This window comes from Lissotriton vulgaris, chromosome 2_1 (genome assembly GCF_964263255.1).
Source record: "Lissotriton vulgaris chromosome 2_1, aLisVul1.2, whole genome shotgun sequence".
Classification (NCBI taxonomy): Eukaryota; Metazoa; Chordata; class Amphibia; order Caudata; family Salamandridae; genus Lissotriton; species Lissotriton vulgaris.
The window spans coordinates 367,416,184-367,435,492 of NC_141687.1; the positions used below are offsets into that span (position 1 = coordinate 367,416,184).

Below are 19,309 nucleotides of genomic sequence, written 5' to 3' on the forward strand. Positions count from 1 at the left end.
GGGAACCGAAACTTTTGCTGACATTACTGCGGGTGTGAAGATTTCAGGCTTTGCAAAACCCCGAATAGGACGAAATTATACCTTACGGGTGTTTGGGATACTGTAATTGTGCTATAACACGCTCCATATCATAAACACTATGGCGTCCCCAACAGACCTGCTCAGGAACCGCGAAGAACTAGCGGATGCTTTATTTGCCAGTAAATCGGTGCCGGTCAGCACTGATAAGCAAAATTTAGTTATGTCTACCAATTGAAAGGATATAAAAAGCATGCTTAAACAGCTGGAGAAATTACAGCGCACGGAGCTCATTAAGTGGTGGGAAAAGAAATCACTGGAGAAGTACAAGAAGGCAGGCAGAGTGCCTAGGGGATTATGAGTATTAATAGCACCATCATTTGAAAATCCTAATCCCTTGATGCTACAGGAATGGGCTACTAACAACATGGAGGCGTCGATGAACATGGTGTGTATTTTGATTAGGTACGCCGAAATAGATAGACATGTCATCGTGTCCCAAATTCACTCATTGAATCTTGAATTGGATGCCCTGGGATTAAAAGATCTTGTAGAAAAGGGAAGAGAGGATATCAAAAAACGCCTACACAAACACAAGAATGTTATTATGAAACTGGTCGCATTTTTACTTTTGGGAGACGCTTTGACGGAGTAAAGAAACAAGCGATGAACAGTAAGATCCAACAGGTGCAAGTGAACTCGAATCCCAGTACTAATGTGGTGGTATCTACTGACTCAGATGCTAGCTCCATTGCCAGCAGTGTTGTATCAAACAACAGTAAAACAAACCAACAAGAACATGTGCCACTCAATTATAGCCTCTCAGAGGAGTTGGGCTTTATTATAGAGGACCGTCGCCAAACATTAAGGCCGAGAATACCCCAGGTTCAAAATGTAGCAGGAGGAACGAACAGCGCAAACGGAGGCGGAAAGCGCGGAGGCTACAACAACAAAAAGAAGTGAAAAATATGGGTGATTCTGAGTGTGAAGAAAACAGTTTAGCGGCTGCGAACACTGTTATCAATATGACGGACTTGGAATTGAGTGTTGCAGAACTACAACTGCTGGCATTGGGACTTTCATTCTGCCGGAAGTCTGAATTTAATTATTTCCAATCACGTGTTGATATCTTCAAGTTTATTAGAAAATTGAAATGATTAAAAATTTCACAAATTGAAGAATGCAAACTCTAAAGCTCTGTCTATTATTTCTGATAACCAACCAAGTGCACAATTTCAGGTTTCTGATGTTCCTACTTTGAGAACGGTTAATGAGTTAGCTGAATTGAATGATTCTGTATTTATGAACACACAAGAGGAATTGATGAGTATGGCTATTTCATGTACTACTAAGGCAGGACTTACACATTTTCGCCCACAGTCCACTTTCATCCCTGTAATGGCCAGAGACGCTATTGATGTCTTTGGTGATTGCATTATTGAAGATCTGAAGGCTCTTAACAGAACATGCCTCCATAAAAATCGACAACGGCATTATAAAGAACAGCAATACTCCTGCCTAATGAAAAAGATTAGTGATGACAATAATATCATCATTAACAAAGCAGATAAGGGCGGAAATATTGTTCTTTGGCCGCGAGCTCAGTTTATGGAAGAGGCTATGAAGCAGCTTAATGAAGAATGCTGTTATAAAAAAAGGGGCCTTCCCTATACTTCTAGCTGTTAAAGACATGATCTCCAAGGATATGGCTCAGTGGAAACGTGATGGATTAATAAGTAAGGAAGAACACAATTTTTGAAAAAATTATTTTCCAGTAACACCGACTTTTTATTTATTACCTAAAGTCCATAAAGAAATCACCCCAGTGCCCGTGCGTCCTATTATCTCTGCCCAGGGTAGTTTATTGGAAAACATGTCCAAATATGTGGACTTTTTTCTTCATAATTTTGTTGAAGATCTTCCGTCCTTTATAAGGGATACTGGTCACTTTCTAGAACAACTAAAAGAAGTTAAGTGGGAAGATGGATACTGTTTTTTAGTAATCGACATCAGTTCCCTCTATACCAGTATAAACCACAATGATGGTCTACATGCCATCAACCACTTTTTATCAGAAAGGTATGTTTGTTTTTACCAACACAACAAAATGCTATTAAGTATGATTGAGCTCTGTCTCACTAATGGTTTTTTCCTTTTCAATAAGGAGTTGTTTCAGCAGCTGAGAGGAGTGGCGATTGGGGCATGCATCTCCCCCAGCTACGCATGCTTGCATGTGGGGTGGTGAGAGAAGCATGTCATCAAGCACACCCATTCTGAAACATTTTCAAATCAGGTTATTAAGTGGTGGAGATTCATCGACGATGTGTGTGTTATTTGGAATGGCTCGTGCGAATCTGCACTACAGTTTGTGGCAGATATTAATGTAAATACCCTGAATCTCAAATTCACAGCTCAAGCCAGCAAACTAAAAGTGAAATTTTTAGACGTAGAGATCTATGTGGAGAATAAAAATATCCAAACCAGATTACATAGAAAGGCTACTGCTGGGAATGCTGTTTTGCATGCCAGCAGTGCTCATCCCAGGCACCTAAATAAAAGCATCCCCTATGGGGAGTTTTTAAGGATAAAAAGGATTTGCAGCAAAAAAGAGGATCTGGACAAATGTTTGTCTGAATCTTTGAATAGATTCAGAGCTTGTGGCTAAAATTTGAATGAGTTGCAATCAGCACTTGTGAGAGTACAAGAACATGTTGCTCAACCTAGTACCAGCAGTGTGATTGTGAATCGGGATCCAATTAAAAAAACAGTGGTGAGATTGATCACCACTTTCAGTAGCCAAGAAAAGCAAGTGAGAAATATAGTTAACAAACATTGGCCGATTCTTAAAACTGATATTACAATGGCACCAGAGTTAGAAACACATCCGGTCATAACTTTTAGGAGAGCACCCTCTATGAGGGATGCTCTAGTAAGAACTAGTCCGGAAGTATGCAATAAAAGTAATTGGCTGACAAACAGAAAAGGTTCCTGCAAGTTTGGAGTAAATAAACAGGAATTTGAGGATGCATTCTCTCCTGTGCTCAACAAAATACAAGGCCGTTACTCTTGCAAAACAGACTTTGCAGTTTATGTACTGGAATGCACATGCCAACTGAAATATGTTGGCAGTACTAAACTCCCTGTTTTTAACCGCATTTTACAGCATCTTAGGGCTATAGTAAATTCTGACCCTGCGTACCCGGTAGCCCGTCATTTTAAATTGGTACACCAAAAGAATCTAAATGATCTTCGGTACTTTGTAATTGACGCTGTTCCAAAATCTATTAGAGGAGGGAATAGAGAGAAGAAATTGCGCCAACTGGAAAGTAAATACATTGTATGGTTAGATACTGAGATGCCAAATGGGCTTAATACAGGGGAAGATCTTTACACTTTTTTATAAACCGTTTCTGGATTTTACAGCTTCTACGATCATTTAATACTAATTGTGTTTCTTATTTATTTACTGAAGACAAATATATCAATCATGAGATGAGTTTGTTTTACCTTCAATGTAATATCTGTCAATTTGAACTATGCTACTTTTACAATCCCTAATGAAATTTTGGATACCTTATTAATTGGTTATTTTGATGAGATGTTTAATTTGATTTTGAATTGTATGAAATTTGGTGAATATTTATACTGTGTAATTAGGAATGTATTTATATTTGTGTAGTGTGTAGGGTCATTTACTGCATTTTAATCTCGCTTTTATTGTGATCTTTATTGGTTATACTAGGTAACTGGTTTTACTGGTTTTGGTCCGATGATGGTGTGGTTTTAATGTTTGTGATGGCTTTTTTTCAAACCGTTTAAATATTTATATCCCCACAGTTATGCACTCATTTTGCACTTTAGGTTATCTGTTATTTCTCCATTTCTCTTCCATGCCTTTTTACAAAATGTCTTCCTTTGTTATTTACAGGTTATTGACAATTTTGGGAATTCCTCACGGGATTCTTTTTGATGAGACATATAATTGCATCCACTGAATTATATTGTTTTTAATATGTCGCATCGACTGTGTTTTCATAGTCATTGCATCTCACTTTCACATTTTTGGTGTAATATCCCATTTTTTTTCCACCTGTTTCTAAATTCAAATTTGGAATTGTTGAAATGACTTTGATGTTGAATATTGGGCACTTGCCCAGTATATCTAGTTCAACTATGAAAAACATGAACTAATTGTATTTTCATGTACATCGTCCAGACAGGCTTAAAGTTATATTTTTTGCCAGTTCATCTTTAAAAGTCTTTCTTCTCTATCTATGAACTTTTTGGGAGGTAACATGGTGGTAAATGGGAGTATTTAAGTCACGCGGGATCCCGGGTATGTCATGTGAACAAGACCGGGAAGACCTGGTCGAAACGCGTCATGTTGGGAGAAGGGAGCAATAAAGCACTTTGATAATACCTTTGCCTGAGTGGTGGTCCGTTCCTGCCTTTATCGTCTTGCTGGTTATTTCAAGATGGACAGGATTTGGTGTTATATATATATATATATATATATATATATATATATATATATTACCTACTGGCGGTCGCCAGTAGGTAGTTATAGTTAGGATAATTTTCAATGTTAAATCTCAACATTCTATTTTGAATAACTTTGGCGCCGGTTGACGAATCTGCCTGAAATTTTCAGGAAAATGGTCTCATGGCGGTCCGGTCCTTCCCTGAAAGTTTGGGGGGGATTCATCAAGCGGGGGCCGAGATAAAAGGGGGGTCCCAAAACGCGTTTTCCCCATGTTAATTTCCATAGGGCGGTCGATTTCACTTTTAGCCCGAACGGCTGAATGGATTTCCACCAAACTTGGCAAAATTGTAGGGACTGGTAGCCCGATGTGCCTTTGCTATGTCTCAAGATATGTGCTCCAGTGGATTTTGAGTAATTAAGGTTCAAAAAAATATATATATCTATAGCAGCGCACCCGTACGCGCACGGGTACGCGCACGGGGCGCGCCACGCGACTTGCGCGAGGAAAGCTGATTGGCTCTCGGGTGTCTGTAAACATTCTAAACAGTCCGGAGCGGCCGCCATCTTGTGTCTCGGTAAAATCGAGACACAAGAGGTGGCCAAAACAAAGAGGGAAATGACCATAAGGGGGCAGAGTAGACCCCCCCTGACCCCCTAGGTTTGATGTGGGGGCCATAAAAGGGCCCCGCAAGGCAAAAAAAAAAATTTTTTTTTTTTTGATTTTCGCGGGGGGAGCGCCCGGTACGCGCACCCGTGCGCGTACCCGGGAGCGTACCATGGGAAAAAAGAATGACAGTTTTAAAAGTAGCTGTTTAGAAAAAAAAATGTTTAGTTGTTTTTTTTATACATACACATACATATATATAAATGCATATGCACATATATATATGCATATATGTCTATATGTGTGCGTGTAGAGAGAGGTAGAGAGGTAGAGGTGTAGAGGTAGAGAGGTAGAGAGGTAGCGGTAGAGAGGTAGAGATTAGTAGAGAGAGAAGAAGAGAGAGGTAGAGAGGTAGAGAGTAGAGAGTGAGTAATAGAGAGTAGAGAGTGAGTAGTAGAGAGTAGTAGAGAGCAGTAGAGAGAGTAGCAGAGTGAGTAGTAGAGAGTAGTAGAGTGAATAGTAGAGTGAGTAGTAGAGAGTAGTAGAGAGTGAGTAGTAGAGACTGAGTAGTAGAGAGTAGTAGAGAGTAAGTAGTAGAGTGAGTAGTAGAGAGCAGTAGAGAGTGAGTAGTAGAGAGTGGGAGAGAGTAAGTAGTAGAGAGTAGTGGAGAATATTCCAAAGTTTGGCACAGCACCACTTTCACAATGAGTCCAATCAAATCATATCACTTAGAGTACTTATTGAAGCGCTGAATCTTGGTGTATATTCAAATGCTTTTATTGTCCTTAAGTTTATGTACCACAGCCAGCCGAAATGTTTCGTTCTGTACAACAGAACTTCTTCAGGGCGTTCTTATTTCCTTCAAGTTATGTCGGTATCCCGTTGTCATATAACTAGATATTTCTTCCAAATGTTAAACGAGACATAAGTATATTCTTATTCAAAGTGACTAGGTATCAATTTTACCCACACAATTCGGGCAGACTTGAGTAATTTATAGCATCCTCAAAGTCAGTCATTCAAAAATTCCAAAGTATAGGACATGATAATCCAAATCCAATTGTTTCTCAAGAAAAGTCATTTACTATCGTTCGGAATATCGGTGTTTGGGCAGATATGATCCAGGGACCCCCAGTATGCAAGGGGAATTAGTCCCCCCTCTGCAAAGGCGCCAGTGGCCTGCATTGCAGAGAGGTGTAACAAGGGTGTGGCCTCATTACACTTCTCTGCAATGCAGCTCCCTCGTGCATACTGGAGGCTCCTGGTGGACTAGTTGACCCCAGGGACCCCCAGTATGCAAGGGGAATTAGTTCCCCCTCTGCAAACGCGGCAGTGGGCTGCGTTGCAGAGAGGTGTAACAAGGGGCATAGTCTCATTACACCTCTGCAATGCAGCCCCAGGTGCATAATGGAGGTTCCAGGTGGGCTAATAGGCCCCCAGGGGCCCCCAGTATGCAAGGGGAATTAGTTTCCCCTCTTCAAACATGCACGGGGGCTGCGTTGCAGAGAGGTGTAAAAAGGGTTGTGGCTTCATTACACCTCTCTGCAATGCAGTCCCCTGGCGCATACTGGAGATTCCTGGTGGGCTTTCAGGTCTTATATACTTAGGAATTAGCATTAAAAAAACCTTTGAAATTCACTGAAAAAACCACAGGTTTCACACCAGTTATAGTTAGGAATTAGCATTTAAAAAACCTATGAAATTCACTGAAAAAACCACAGGTTTCACACCAGTTATAGTTAGGAATTAGCATTTAAAAAACCTTTGAAATTCACTGAAAAAACCATAGGTTTCACACCAGTTATAGTTAGGAATTAGCATTTAAAAAACCTATTAAATTCACTGACAAAACCAGTTATAGTTAGCTGGAAATTTTACTGATATAAAACCAATGAAATTCCACGTTATAGTTAGTTGGACTCACTATAACTTGCGCGTGCAATGCACTGCTGATGACGTCACATATTACATCACTCATGACATGGTCAGTGACATCACTCATGACATCACTGATGACACCATCCTTGTGACATAGTGACAGACCTCCTTTCACTGTAATGTAACCCTTGAAACACATATTCAAAAATAGAAACTGAAATTTAAAAAAAATGGAGATACCCATATCAGTTACAACAAGCAATTCAGTAATTCCACCATCTATATGCACATCCAGTCATTCACCAACAGTTCTATATAGTCACTCATACATATACTCACTTATCATATGAAGTGATACACCTATACATCCTGTTACACACCGACAGACATCCAAAAGTTACTCACACACATACTCACACGTGCAAATAAACTATTGAACATCCATTTATTTGAATATAGAGTTATACACACACTTCCACCTTACTTGTATTGAAAATTACACATATTTATTCTCTTAAACAATCACTTATAGAAACACATACTTATTTAAACAGGAACTCTTACAATCTCTTACTCTCACATATACTCACTTATATACATCAATATTCACATATACTAGATTAAAACATATGTAGTTACTGATAAAGACACTAGTGAGACAGTCATTCACTCACTAACAAACACATATACACACTCATCCATCCATACAGTCCTGCACATATGCTGTCTTCAAAACACATACAAACAGCGAGTCAGTCACTCATGCATCTATGTGCTAAGTAATACCCCCACCAAACCATATAGACACTCATACTGATACTAAGAGAAACATCTAATAACCCATATACATACGCATGTAGCTACTTACCAACACATGTAGCCACTTATACACAAAGTGAAACACTAATAAATGAATTTAAATATTTAAACATAACTCACTAATATTTATTTTTCAGAAAGACACATATTCACTGGATGGTGTCATCAGTGATGTCATGAGTGATGTCACTGACCATGTCATGAGTGATGTAATATGTGACGTCATCAGCAGTGCATTGCACGCGCAAGTTATAGTGAGTCCAACTAACTATAACGTGGAATTTCATTGGTTTTATATCAGTAAAATTTCCAGCTAACTATAACTGGTTTTGTCAGTGAATTTAATAGGTTTTTTAAATGCTAATTCCTGGTGTGAAACCTATGGTTTTTTCAGTGAATATATATATATACTAACTATAACGAGGGAATTTCAATGGTTTTGTACGAGTGAAATGTCCAGCTAACTATAACGCCCCTGAAACCTATGGTTTTTTCCAGTGAATTTCTAAGGTTTTTTAAATACTGATTCCTAACTATAACATGCCTGAAACCTATGTTTTTTTCAGAGAATATATATATATTTCAGAGAATATATATATATATATATATATATATTCTCTGAAAAAAACATAGGTTTCAGGCATGTTATAGTTAGGAATCAGTATTTAAAAAACCTTAGAAATTCACTGGAAAAAACCATAGGTTTCAGGGGCGTTATAGTTAGCTGGACATTTCACTCGTACAAAACCATTGAAATTCCCCCGTTATAGTTAGTTCAGCTAACTATAACTCGTGCGCTCGCAATGCACTGCTGATGATGTCACAAATTCCATCACTCATAACATGGTCAGTGACATCACTCATGACATCACTGATGACATCTCAATTATTTCCCCAAATTAAAACACGCCATAGGCGTGTTTTCACACGTCACCTCAGGCCCCGTCCCCTCCCTTCACCACTGTGTAAATGCGCCCTGTGGCCGTTCTAATTTGAGAGATTAAGTCCCCTTGAATCCTAATGGTCCCTAGGGTCCAACTAGCCCACTAGGTACCTCCAGTAAGCGCCATAGAGCTGCTCCTTGACGCTCACTGAAGGTACCTAGTGGGCTAGTTGGACCCTAGGGACCCTCAGGATTTAAGGGGACTTAATCTCCCAACTTAAACCGGCCACAGAGCATGTTTACACATTGGGGAAGGGAGGGAATTGGGCCCCCCACACTTTTTTAGGTCTCGCCAGCGTAGGATGCGCATGAGCAGACTTGCTGGCGAGATTTTATGATTTAGAGGAGCTTGCAGTCTCGGGCTTTAAGCCCCGCCCCTCTTTCCCATTGGCCAGCGTCACAGTTTATGCTAAACAGTGGCCAGCCATTGGGAAAATGCATTCTTTTTCTGCCGTCCCACTTGGACGTCCTGGCCGGCCTTCCTTCTGGCGTAAAAGGTTTCTTATCTTTATGGGGCCAAACACATGGCCCCATAAAGATAATAAACCTTTTACTTCAGAAGGAAAGCAGGCCAGGCCATCCAAGTGGGACGGCAGAAAATAGAGTAAAGTCTAAGTCATGGCGAGCGCTTTTTAAGCACTCTATCGGGGCCCCTGCAGCACTTCGCACAGCACGGGGGTGGGGGACGAGTGACATGAAGGCGTGGCTGCAGAGGAAATGCAAGGGACTTACATAGCCCGAGGGGTACTTACATACATATCTTTATCCTTTACCACAGTGCCCTTTCTTTGAACACACTAATCGAAATTTCAGTGCAGGGTTTAGGTAAACAGCGTGTGACGTAGATCTGAAAACAGCCCGCGGCGGAGTTCTCATACCAGCCTGTGCAGTACTTCCATGATTACACAGAGAGTCATTCTTCAGTCAGTTAAGGACTACATTTCTGAATGGGCCCCTCAGTAACGGTAGTCTGTGGGCAGAGGCGGGCCAAGATCACACAATGCGTCCAGTGTCTGGCAGGGACTTAAACACACAAGTCGATGCAAACTAACACAGTGCCTTCACTGCCTTGGCCTCTAAGCATGAGGGTATGGCAATTCATCAAGTTTGAGCCACATTTAGGGTCATCGCCTTTTAAAAATAATTTTGTGGGAAAAACATGGATATTTTGAGGCAGAAAATTAAATGTGACGGAGATGAATAAGATGTGCTGAAAAAACAATGCAGAAGGGAGCATTGGGAGGCTGCTCCTAAAATCTATGTAGGTCCATATACATCACTTTTTGAAACACAGAGGGCTTTATTTGCTATTTTGTTTTGTTGCAAAGTGGGACATTCTACACATCCCAGGCAGATTAGTAAAATACCTGTTTCACCAGTTAAAACAGAGACAAAAGGAGATAATGGTTTGCCTAGGGTCACACGGTGTAGTCGATTTGGAAAGCTAGACTTAGAATCTGTCTCTCCTGTATTTTTAGTTAGTTCACAGGACGACCAGTATGTGCACAGTACTGGAATCCCAACCATGCCCGCTCCCCTGATTTGGGATTTCACGGTGGTATCTCCTTTTGTCTCAGTTGAAACTGGTGAAATGGATATTTTTCTGCCTCACTGCCTGGAATGTGTAAAACTACCCCTCGCGTAGGAACAGATAAGATGCAGATGTAGGATAAAGGTAAAGGGACTTACGTTTCCATTAACCAGCATCGGAGTGTGCGTGGGGGCGCTGTTAAATAGGAGACGAGTTAAAAGTCGGCATTTTGGCACACATTGTCGGGAGTGTCCCAAATGAATTGTCACTGTTGCCATGTACGCCTCTACCCCATCACACCTCCCCTCCCCCGAGGCACACTCAAGCATCTACAGTCTAACGGGAGATAGGAGATTTAAAGCAGTGACTTAAAGCAGTTACATCCAGGCAGGGCTTTAAGTGGGATGAAAAAAACGGGGGAGGGGGAGGAGGGGTCTCTCAGAGGGGCGTGGCTGATGTCATTAAGGGTGTGGCTCACAAACATTTAACCTAAAAATCTTTGCTTACCATTAAGAACTACCGCCTGCCGGTGCTCAGCACCAGCGAGAACCGCTTAAAGCTGTGCATCCAGGTCAGAAGTATTATCAAGGTGAGTCGAGGCCGACCTGTGCTTCAGATTCCAACACACACTGTGGAACCTGGTTCCCAGTGCACACACTGCCCATGGAGTCCAGACAGACCCAGGACACCTCGCCCCCTGACGCCCACCCCTTACAGCCTCACATGTACGTGCTGGATGGCTTGCTGGCACAGCTCCCGGCGGCTGGTGGTGGGCTCCGGTCCAGCAGAAGCCGAGGCCATGCTGCCCTCTGCACCGGCGGCCCTGCGCTCCCTCGGCACTCTGGAGGGGGAGAGAGCCGGCCAGCGCATTCCTGCGCTCTTTATATCTTGGGCACACACTGCCCGGTCGCAGCCCTCCCCCGCACTGTGGATTCCTGCATCTGACGAGAGCTGACCTGTGATTAATAGGGGCGGGTCTGGCTGCAGCTCCGGTGCCTGACAGATGTGCCGAGTGTGCACCAGGAGCACACGTTTTGTGCGTGTGTGCGCCAGGATCAGGCAGGCTCACCCAATGTGTTCCAGACAGACAGGGCTGGCGTGTGCCTGACTGGCACCGAGCGCAGGCCATTGGTATGCGTGGATACAAGACAAAAACCCAGGCTCAAGCAGTAGGTGTGTCTGACAGATGGACAGATTGTGGTCTGCGTGTGTTCTGTGGGTGATAGAGCGCACGCTGCCTCTAGCAGCACCAAGACGGACATGAAACTGAAAATAAATGTGAATATTTACTTATTTTTTTTATTTTATGTAGCGCAAGCATGGTCCCAGGGCGTTAGAGCACTTTACATGATTACATAAAACCAATAACAATCGTCATGAGTACACAGTTAAGCATCGAAGCAAGACATTTGTGAAACTGTAGGTCAGTCCTTGTTTTTACCATGCCCCCAGGACTTGGCCCCCGGGGGGTAAGTAACAACGAAGCGCGAGAACCCGCCGTTCATTTTTTTCATTTATCGGCAAGATCTGCTAACCCTGCGTGGATTTTGCCAATTTAAAAAAAAAAGGTTTGGGCTTTGGGGTCCTTGTGGGACCCCCTGAGCAGGCCTAGGGGGTCAGGGTGTTTCTACCCTGCCCCATTTTTGCATTCTGCACGTTTTTCTTCTGTTTTCACTTCCTGGTTTGGAGTGTTGACAGCCAATTAACATAAAGCTCGTGCTCGGCAGGGTGCGCTTAGGGTGCGCTGATCCACCGCGGCCATAGATATATATGTGATTTTTATTTAGATTTTCTCAGGAACTACTGAAAGGATTTACACCTTTTAACCAAAAGGCACAACTCTGAATCAAGGTCTACCTTTCTGCCAAGTTTGGTGTAATTCCGTTCAGCAGTTGGGGCAGTTGGGAAATTGCATGGGGAAAACACATTTTGGGACCCCCTTTTTTCTCGACCCCCGCTTGACAAATCACCACAAGACTTTCAGGATAGGAGCGGACCGGAATGCCCCACCAGTTTTTCAAACTACGCCCCAGGGAGACCAAATCGCGGGGGCATAGTGATAAAGAAGCGTGCCCAATCCCCCCACACTGCCCCGGGGACCGCCGCCCTCCGGGGCAAAGCAACGCAGCCCCCTGGCGCATACTGGAGGCTCCTGGTGGGCTAGTTGGCCCCCGGGGACCCCCAGTATGCAAGGGGAATTAGTTCCCCCTATGCAAACGGGCCAGGGGGCTGCGTTGCAGAGAGGTGTAAAAAGAGGCATAGCCTCATTACACCTCTCTGCAATGCAGCCCCCTGGCGCATACTGGAGGTTCCAGGTGGGCTAGTTGGTCCCCAGGGACCCCTAGTATGCAAGGGGAATTAGTTCCCCCTCTGCAAACGCGCCCGGGGGCTGAGTTGCAGAGAGGTGTAAAAAAGGGTGTGGCCTCCTTACACCTCTCTGCAGTGCAGCCCACGGGCACATACTGGAGGTTCCAGGTGGGCTAGTTGGCCCCTAGGGACCCCCAGTTTGCAAGGGGAATTAGTTCCTCCTCTGCAAACGCGCCAGGGGGCTGCATTGCAGAGAGGTGTAAAAAAGGGTGTGGCCTCATTACACCTCTCTGCAATGCAGCCCCCTGGCGCATACTGGAGGCTCCTGGTGGGCTAGTTGACCCCCAGGGACCCCCAGTATGCAAGGGGAATTAGTTCCCCCCCTGCAAACACACCAGGGGGCTGCGTTGCAGAGAGGTGTAAAAAAGGGTGTGGCCTCATCACACCTCTCTGCAATGCAGCCCCCTGGAGCATACTGGAGGTTCCAGGTGGGCTAGTTGGCCCCCAGGGACCCCTAGTATGCAAGGGGAATTAGTTCCCCCTCTGTAAACAAGCCCGGGGGCTGCTTTGCAGAGAAGTGTAAAAAAGGGTGTGGCCTCATTACACCTCTCTGCAATGCAGCCCCCTGGCGCATACTGGAGGTTCCAGGTGGGCTAGTTGGCCCCCAGGGACCCCCAGTATGCAAGGGGAATTAGTTCCCCCTCTGCAAACATGCCAGGAGGCTGTGTTGCAGAGAGGTGTACAAACATTTTTTTTTCAATTTATATTAAAAATATGTAATGTAATTTAAAAAATAATGTATCTAATAATAAATCATTTATAATAATGTAGTAAATCAGTATAGATAATATAACAATTATTACATTTAAAAATGATTATTTGCAAAACCATTGAAATTCACTTAAAAAACCATAGGTTTCAGCCACGTTATAGTTAGGAATTACCGTTTAAAAAACCTTTGAAATTCACTGAAAATACCATAGGTTTCAGCCACGTTATAGTTAGGAATTAGCATTTACAAAACCTTGCAAATTCACTGAAAAAACCATAGGTTTCACACATGTTATAGTTAGGAATTAGCATTTTAAAAACTTTTGAAATTCACTGAAAAAACATAGGTTTCACACCTGTTATACTTAGCTGGTCATGTTACTCATACAAAACCTCTGAAATTCCCCCGTTATAGTTAGTTCAGCTAACTATAACTCGCGCACTGCTAATGACGTCACATATTACATCACTCACGACATGGTCAGTGACATCACTCATGACATCACTCATGACATCTCAAATGACATCATTGAATACATCACTGATGACATCATCCAGTGGATGTGTGTCTTTCTGAAAAAAAACATATTTTTTATATATGTATATCTAAAGGTCGATGGAAGAATAAATGGGCAAGTAAGTGTATAAATGGATGACTTTTTCGTAAAATTGATTGTACAACTGACTGATTAATTGTAAGAAACATTTAGAGAATAGAGATTGCATATAAAACTACACGTATAGACTGTTAAGACCCGCACACAAGGGCGCCAATACCTGAAACAGAACCACAGCCACCCACACCACAATGCACCAGCAGTAGGTGTAACTCACAGAGCTGGTTTGACCCCGACGATCAGCAGGACGCGCAGGGCGATGCGCTTGTGCAGGTTCCAGTGCTCCACCGCAATAGCAACCAGCAACCCTCCAATGAAGAGCATGTTGGTGTCCTTCAAGTACTGGGCACATACCTGCAAGAAGAGAACATAGAGTCATATATGAACTACAGTAGGCTGTCAAAGGTGACTCACATAGCTAGCATTTCTCTAGCATGGGGACCCCATTGGCTCGTCGCTAGTCAGAGTTGCAACAGAACAGGATGTGTCTTGTTAAGCCCTCACCGGTGAGGTTAGCTCAGACAGCTCATGCGCACTATGTGACACCTATTGGGGACATGTGTAACCTTGCGCCATGCAGAAGGTGTGTCTGGACATGGCGTACGCTTCCCTGAAAGGAAGTGAAGTGCCAGAAGCATTCATCATGACTTGCAAAGTTGGGCATCTGCTGTGAAGCATCCTCCGCCTGTGATGACAGATGGTGACCCTTCTATCAACATGCCTAACATTTTTAAATGCCCCAAAGGCTGGTTCTACTAGTCTGTTGGTCATCTTTAACATAGTTATTCCATAACTCCCCCTCTCTGTCTAAGATGTTTCATGATTTCAAAAAGGATCTGAACTGGGCTACCAACCACTGTGTCCCTACCAGTGGACCAGTGCACTCTAAATGCAGTGCTCATGATCTCGGCCTTGATGTGACAAGTGAAATTCAAATGTCTATGAAAGAGACTACTACAAATGTAATATTTTTTTTTCATTTAAGTATGCATTTTCTAAATTTGGTGGTGTTGTTACTTACTAGTATAAAAATGGTGAGGTCATAAGCATCGTATTTGGATTGCAGTCCTAACTATAACTTGTGATTTTCAGTGATTTTTCAGTTTTAATTTGGAACCACAACTGCATTTTTACTATGTTTGAATGATTTCTTAATGTTTTTTTTAATTAAGGTGTTATATCCAATGTTAATTATAACTTCAAATTAGTATTTTTTTTCCTCAGAGAATTTATAGGAGTTTTTCTGATCATGTACCACATGTAACATTTCCCTGCACCCAACCCACCATTGGGCAACCAACCATTGCTCTGCATGTCCGTTGTCCATGGGCGGTCAACCCCTGTGTGCTCACAGGACTATCAATTAAAATATTGAAATTCAAGGCATGAGTTCTTTGCACACCAATAACATTTTTTATTCTATGTATCCCGGACCCAAAGCCACAAAGTCTAACATATTTCATATTTTAATAAAAAAAACAAAATATTAATAACATTTCACAGATCTAAGACTGTACTGCTTTGCATCAATTTAAGAAATTACAAATAGTTCTATTCAAAAGATATTCCAGACAGGTGGAATATATATCCGAATGTGGAAACTATATTTCTGCTTATTTTTCACAGCTATCCGATTTATGTGGATTCACATGTAAATTAATGTAAGTACCTCATTTAAGGAATATGGAATTCTATCGCCCATCACACCAGGAGTTCTGCAGTATATTGAGATAAAAAGGAGGTTGTTCTCTGTGAGAGATAACTGTGACAAGCTCATTCTCTGAGCACGTGCCAAGGACCTTCTCTCTTGATGCCTTTTGCGCTTTGTTTACCACCTGCTCGGTGTGGAATCTGCTGCAACACTTTTATGTATAGTATGCGCAACGCTAGGAGGTCATGCTAAGTGACCTCAGAAAGTGACCATTTGGAACCTACTGTCTGTAAGAGAAATTGTGCTGTCTACAGCCCCTTGTCTGTGACAAATTTACATTGTTGTGACTGTTCATCCCTCTTAAAGAAGATTTCTCCTGAGAGTATTCACTGAAGGTACTGTCTAATACATATAATTTTCAATTAACTTTCAGTGATTTTCATTGCCGAACTGTGCTCTTCATGGGAACACTGTACTTCGATATTACCAAATAATACAATAGGGTGTGAAAATTACAACAGCAGTGATACCATTCATAATAAGGTGCACAAAGTCAAAGTTTATAATTTTGAACATATATACTTTGCCATTAATACTTAAAAGTGTGCAGCGTGAAGACTTTTATGGTGATTCCTCCTTAACAATTCTTAAGCACTCATGGAATCCACCTTGTAGTAGCAAGAGTTGAAAGACATCTTTACTAAATATATTGAAACAATTGATGATGAAGACATTACTTCAGAAACAAAGAAAAATATCCTATTACATTCGTTTGGGCTGGAAGGTCTCAACATTTTCAATAGGATGGTAAAAAGACAAGATGACCTACTGAAAGGGATTATTTTTCCAGATGTCTTAGCTGATTTGGATAGCTACTTTTCCACTTGTGTGTGCATAGCAATTGACACATGAATTTTTTTTAAGCAGAAATAAGGAAATTATGATTATATATCCTCTTTGAAAAACGCAGTAGCAATTGCAGATTTAGTGGGGTACACAATGAATTTGTAAGGGATCAAACAATTATGTATGAGAATAATAAAAATGTACAAGACAGGTTATAGGTACTTTGGGATTAACTGCTGGTTGGTGTTACTGATGTAATGCGTAAGGTAGAGGTCTCTAACAAATGTACCAAGGCTGTATAAGGTTGTACATCCTCTAATTCATGAGATATTAGTAATGTTAAGACTAAAAGCAACTTCCAAATTCAAAACGTACCCCTGTTTAGGCGTCAAGGAAGACCTAAGGAGGAGAGTATTAAAAAACAAAAGCACAAAGAGTAATGAAGCCAAAACATTTATTACAGGTGTTAGTATAGAATATCTTGTGCCCAGCTATGAAGTGCATAGAATGTGGTGTTAGGGGTCAAGAGTATACAGGAAGACCAATTGTGCTAATAAATTTATATTGAATGAACAAAGTAAACGTTCTGACTCATAGTCAGAGGGTTCAGAATCTGTTGCGATTAAATATTTCAAGGACTTTGTGTTACGTGTGAGTGTAAATCATTAACAGGTTTGCTCCCCTTAGCAAATGTTTGCATAATAAACAAGTGTGTTTCATCAAGTAAGGGGGTTTGAGATGTTGATAATAGTGGATTAGGGTTCTCCCTAAAAAATAGTAAATATAATTGTTAAGCAGAGAAATTTGGAGTAGTCTTCGATCGTGAGTTCCTACATGGGTACATGACTATCTAGTTAAAAAAATAAATATACGTGGTTGAAAGAGGACCATCAGTATTACAGTAGACTGATCAAAGAGCATTGAATATCATCATTGAATATCATAATCAACCTAAGAGTAGCCTGGAGCAGATACAAGTCGCGGGGCAGAGCATCAGCATGAGTTACAAGTTTATGGAGCAAAAAGCAGGGATGCTTTTGGGGCAAACTGATCCCTTAAACACTGTCTCTATAGTCTTGAAAGAAGTGGCAGCACCAAAAGTACAACAGGTGAGAAATCTACCCCTGGTGATGAGGAAGTTGAACAAGAGATTTTGAAACTTTTGTAGTCTTGTATCATAGAGCCGATTGAGGCTGCAGAGTAGATTGCCTCTTTAGTCCTGGGCCAATTGGCTAATGGAAAATCATGTATGCATTGAGCTAAGAGAGCTAACAAGTAAGGTTGGTGAGATCCTTTTGTTATATAAAATAAGAAAGATGTTAGCCATGGCTAGAAGAATGCGATGGTTTTCCTCAATTGATTTCTGATTTTCATGTATAAGGCATGTGGTCAAAAATACAAAGGGTAGAGACTTTCACGGTGGAATTCAACAGATGACCCTAGCATAACAAGACCAAAAGAGGGAGGTTTAAACAATCTGCTCTTTTCGTTTAGAAGGTGAAATATTTTCACCATCATTATCCACTAAGTCCAACACAATAAGACTGCAAATTGTATTGAAACGTGTTGAAAGACCTAAAGTAAAACATCGATCCTGACATGCAATATTGTATAATATGTTATGCTCTTCTATGTTATATGCTCTGCTGTTATGGAATACAGTTTTTATAAATTGTAGCGATTGCTAATTTCTTGCCCATTTGGCATATTGTGCAGAGATCAGCTTGTTGTTGATTCAGAGAAAGATCTCCGTTGGAGATTGTTATTCTTGAACCACATTGGAGCAGGTTGGTGGGTATGTGGCTGTTAGTTATTCTCGGAAAGTGTTCACCAATGCCAAGATGGGTGTTGCAGCCTTCTAGTCAAACCCGTGTGAATGTCATATGCCTACTTGGTTATTTACCTTATCTAGGTCAACTATTGCAGTGGTGTTGCTTGTGGGCAAACAATTTTGTTCCCTTCCAAATGACTCAAGTGGTTGTGAATTAGAGCCTCTCTAGTGCAGTGACTGTGGGTCTTCAGTTTCTGATTTAAGGTGTTATGTTCCTGATCTAGATTCTAATGAAAACGTGCTTCCCTTGCTTCTTGTCCCTATTTTCCCAATGGCCCTCTAACTCTACGTTTGCTAATAGGTGTTTTAAAATCCTTAGCCACCCAATCATATTCTGCTTATCTAGGGAGATGACTTCATAAAGGGCCTTATGAGCATAACTCCGGGGCAGAACTGATCCTCTGCCAGAACAGCAGTGGTCGAAGCTTAACCTTGTCAGCAATCGACTTCCTACCCAAGTCTTAGCTTAAGGGGTGTAGGGGTGTGCTCTCAGGTAGCTGAACCACACTCCTCAGACATGTATTCTCAGCTCTAGATAGGTCAACCATCATTTTGAAACCCCACAACTCTGCCCCTTATAGGGCTGAGAAGTGAGCTCACCACTTTAGATTTATATATATATATATATATATATATATATATATATATATATATATATATATATATATATGAAAATATATATATATATATATGAAAATATATGTATATATATATTACCTACTGGCGGTATTGGGAATAACTTTGGCGACCTGAAGGTTTCGGGGGGATTCGTGAAGTGGGGGCTGAGAAAAAAAGGGGGTCCCAAAACGTGTTTTCTCCATGTTAATTTCCATAGGACGGTCTGACAAGTCTACAGCCCGAACCGCTGAACGGAATTACGCCAAACTTGGCAAAATTGTAGGGACTGGTACGCAGATGTGCCTTTGCTATGTTTGGTGAAAATTGCTCCAGTGGTTTTTATGAAAATTAAGTTCAAAAACACATATATATCTATAGGCGCGCTGCCGGCG

General features: G+C 41.6%; 1 protein-coding gene across 1 annotated transcript in view; it reads right to left on the minus strand.

Annotated features, from left to right (window-relative positions):
• The window catches only part of LOC147730364 (solute carrier family 13 member 2-like), a 423,239-nt gene that overhangs the window by 211,589 nt on the left and 192,341 nt on the right, over nucleotides 1–19,309 (minus strand). The window contains exon 3 of the mRNA XM_086955168.1: nucleotides 14,189–14,325. Coding sequence (XP_086811294.1) covers nucleotides 14,189–14,325 — 137 coding nt within the window. The remainder of the gene's footprint in view (nucleotides 1–14,188; nucleotides 14,326–19,309) is intronic.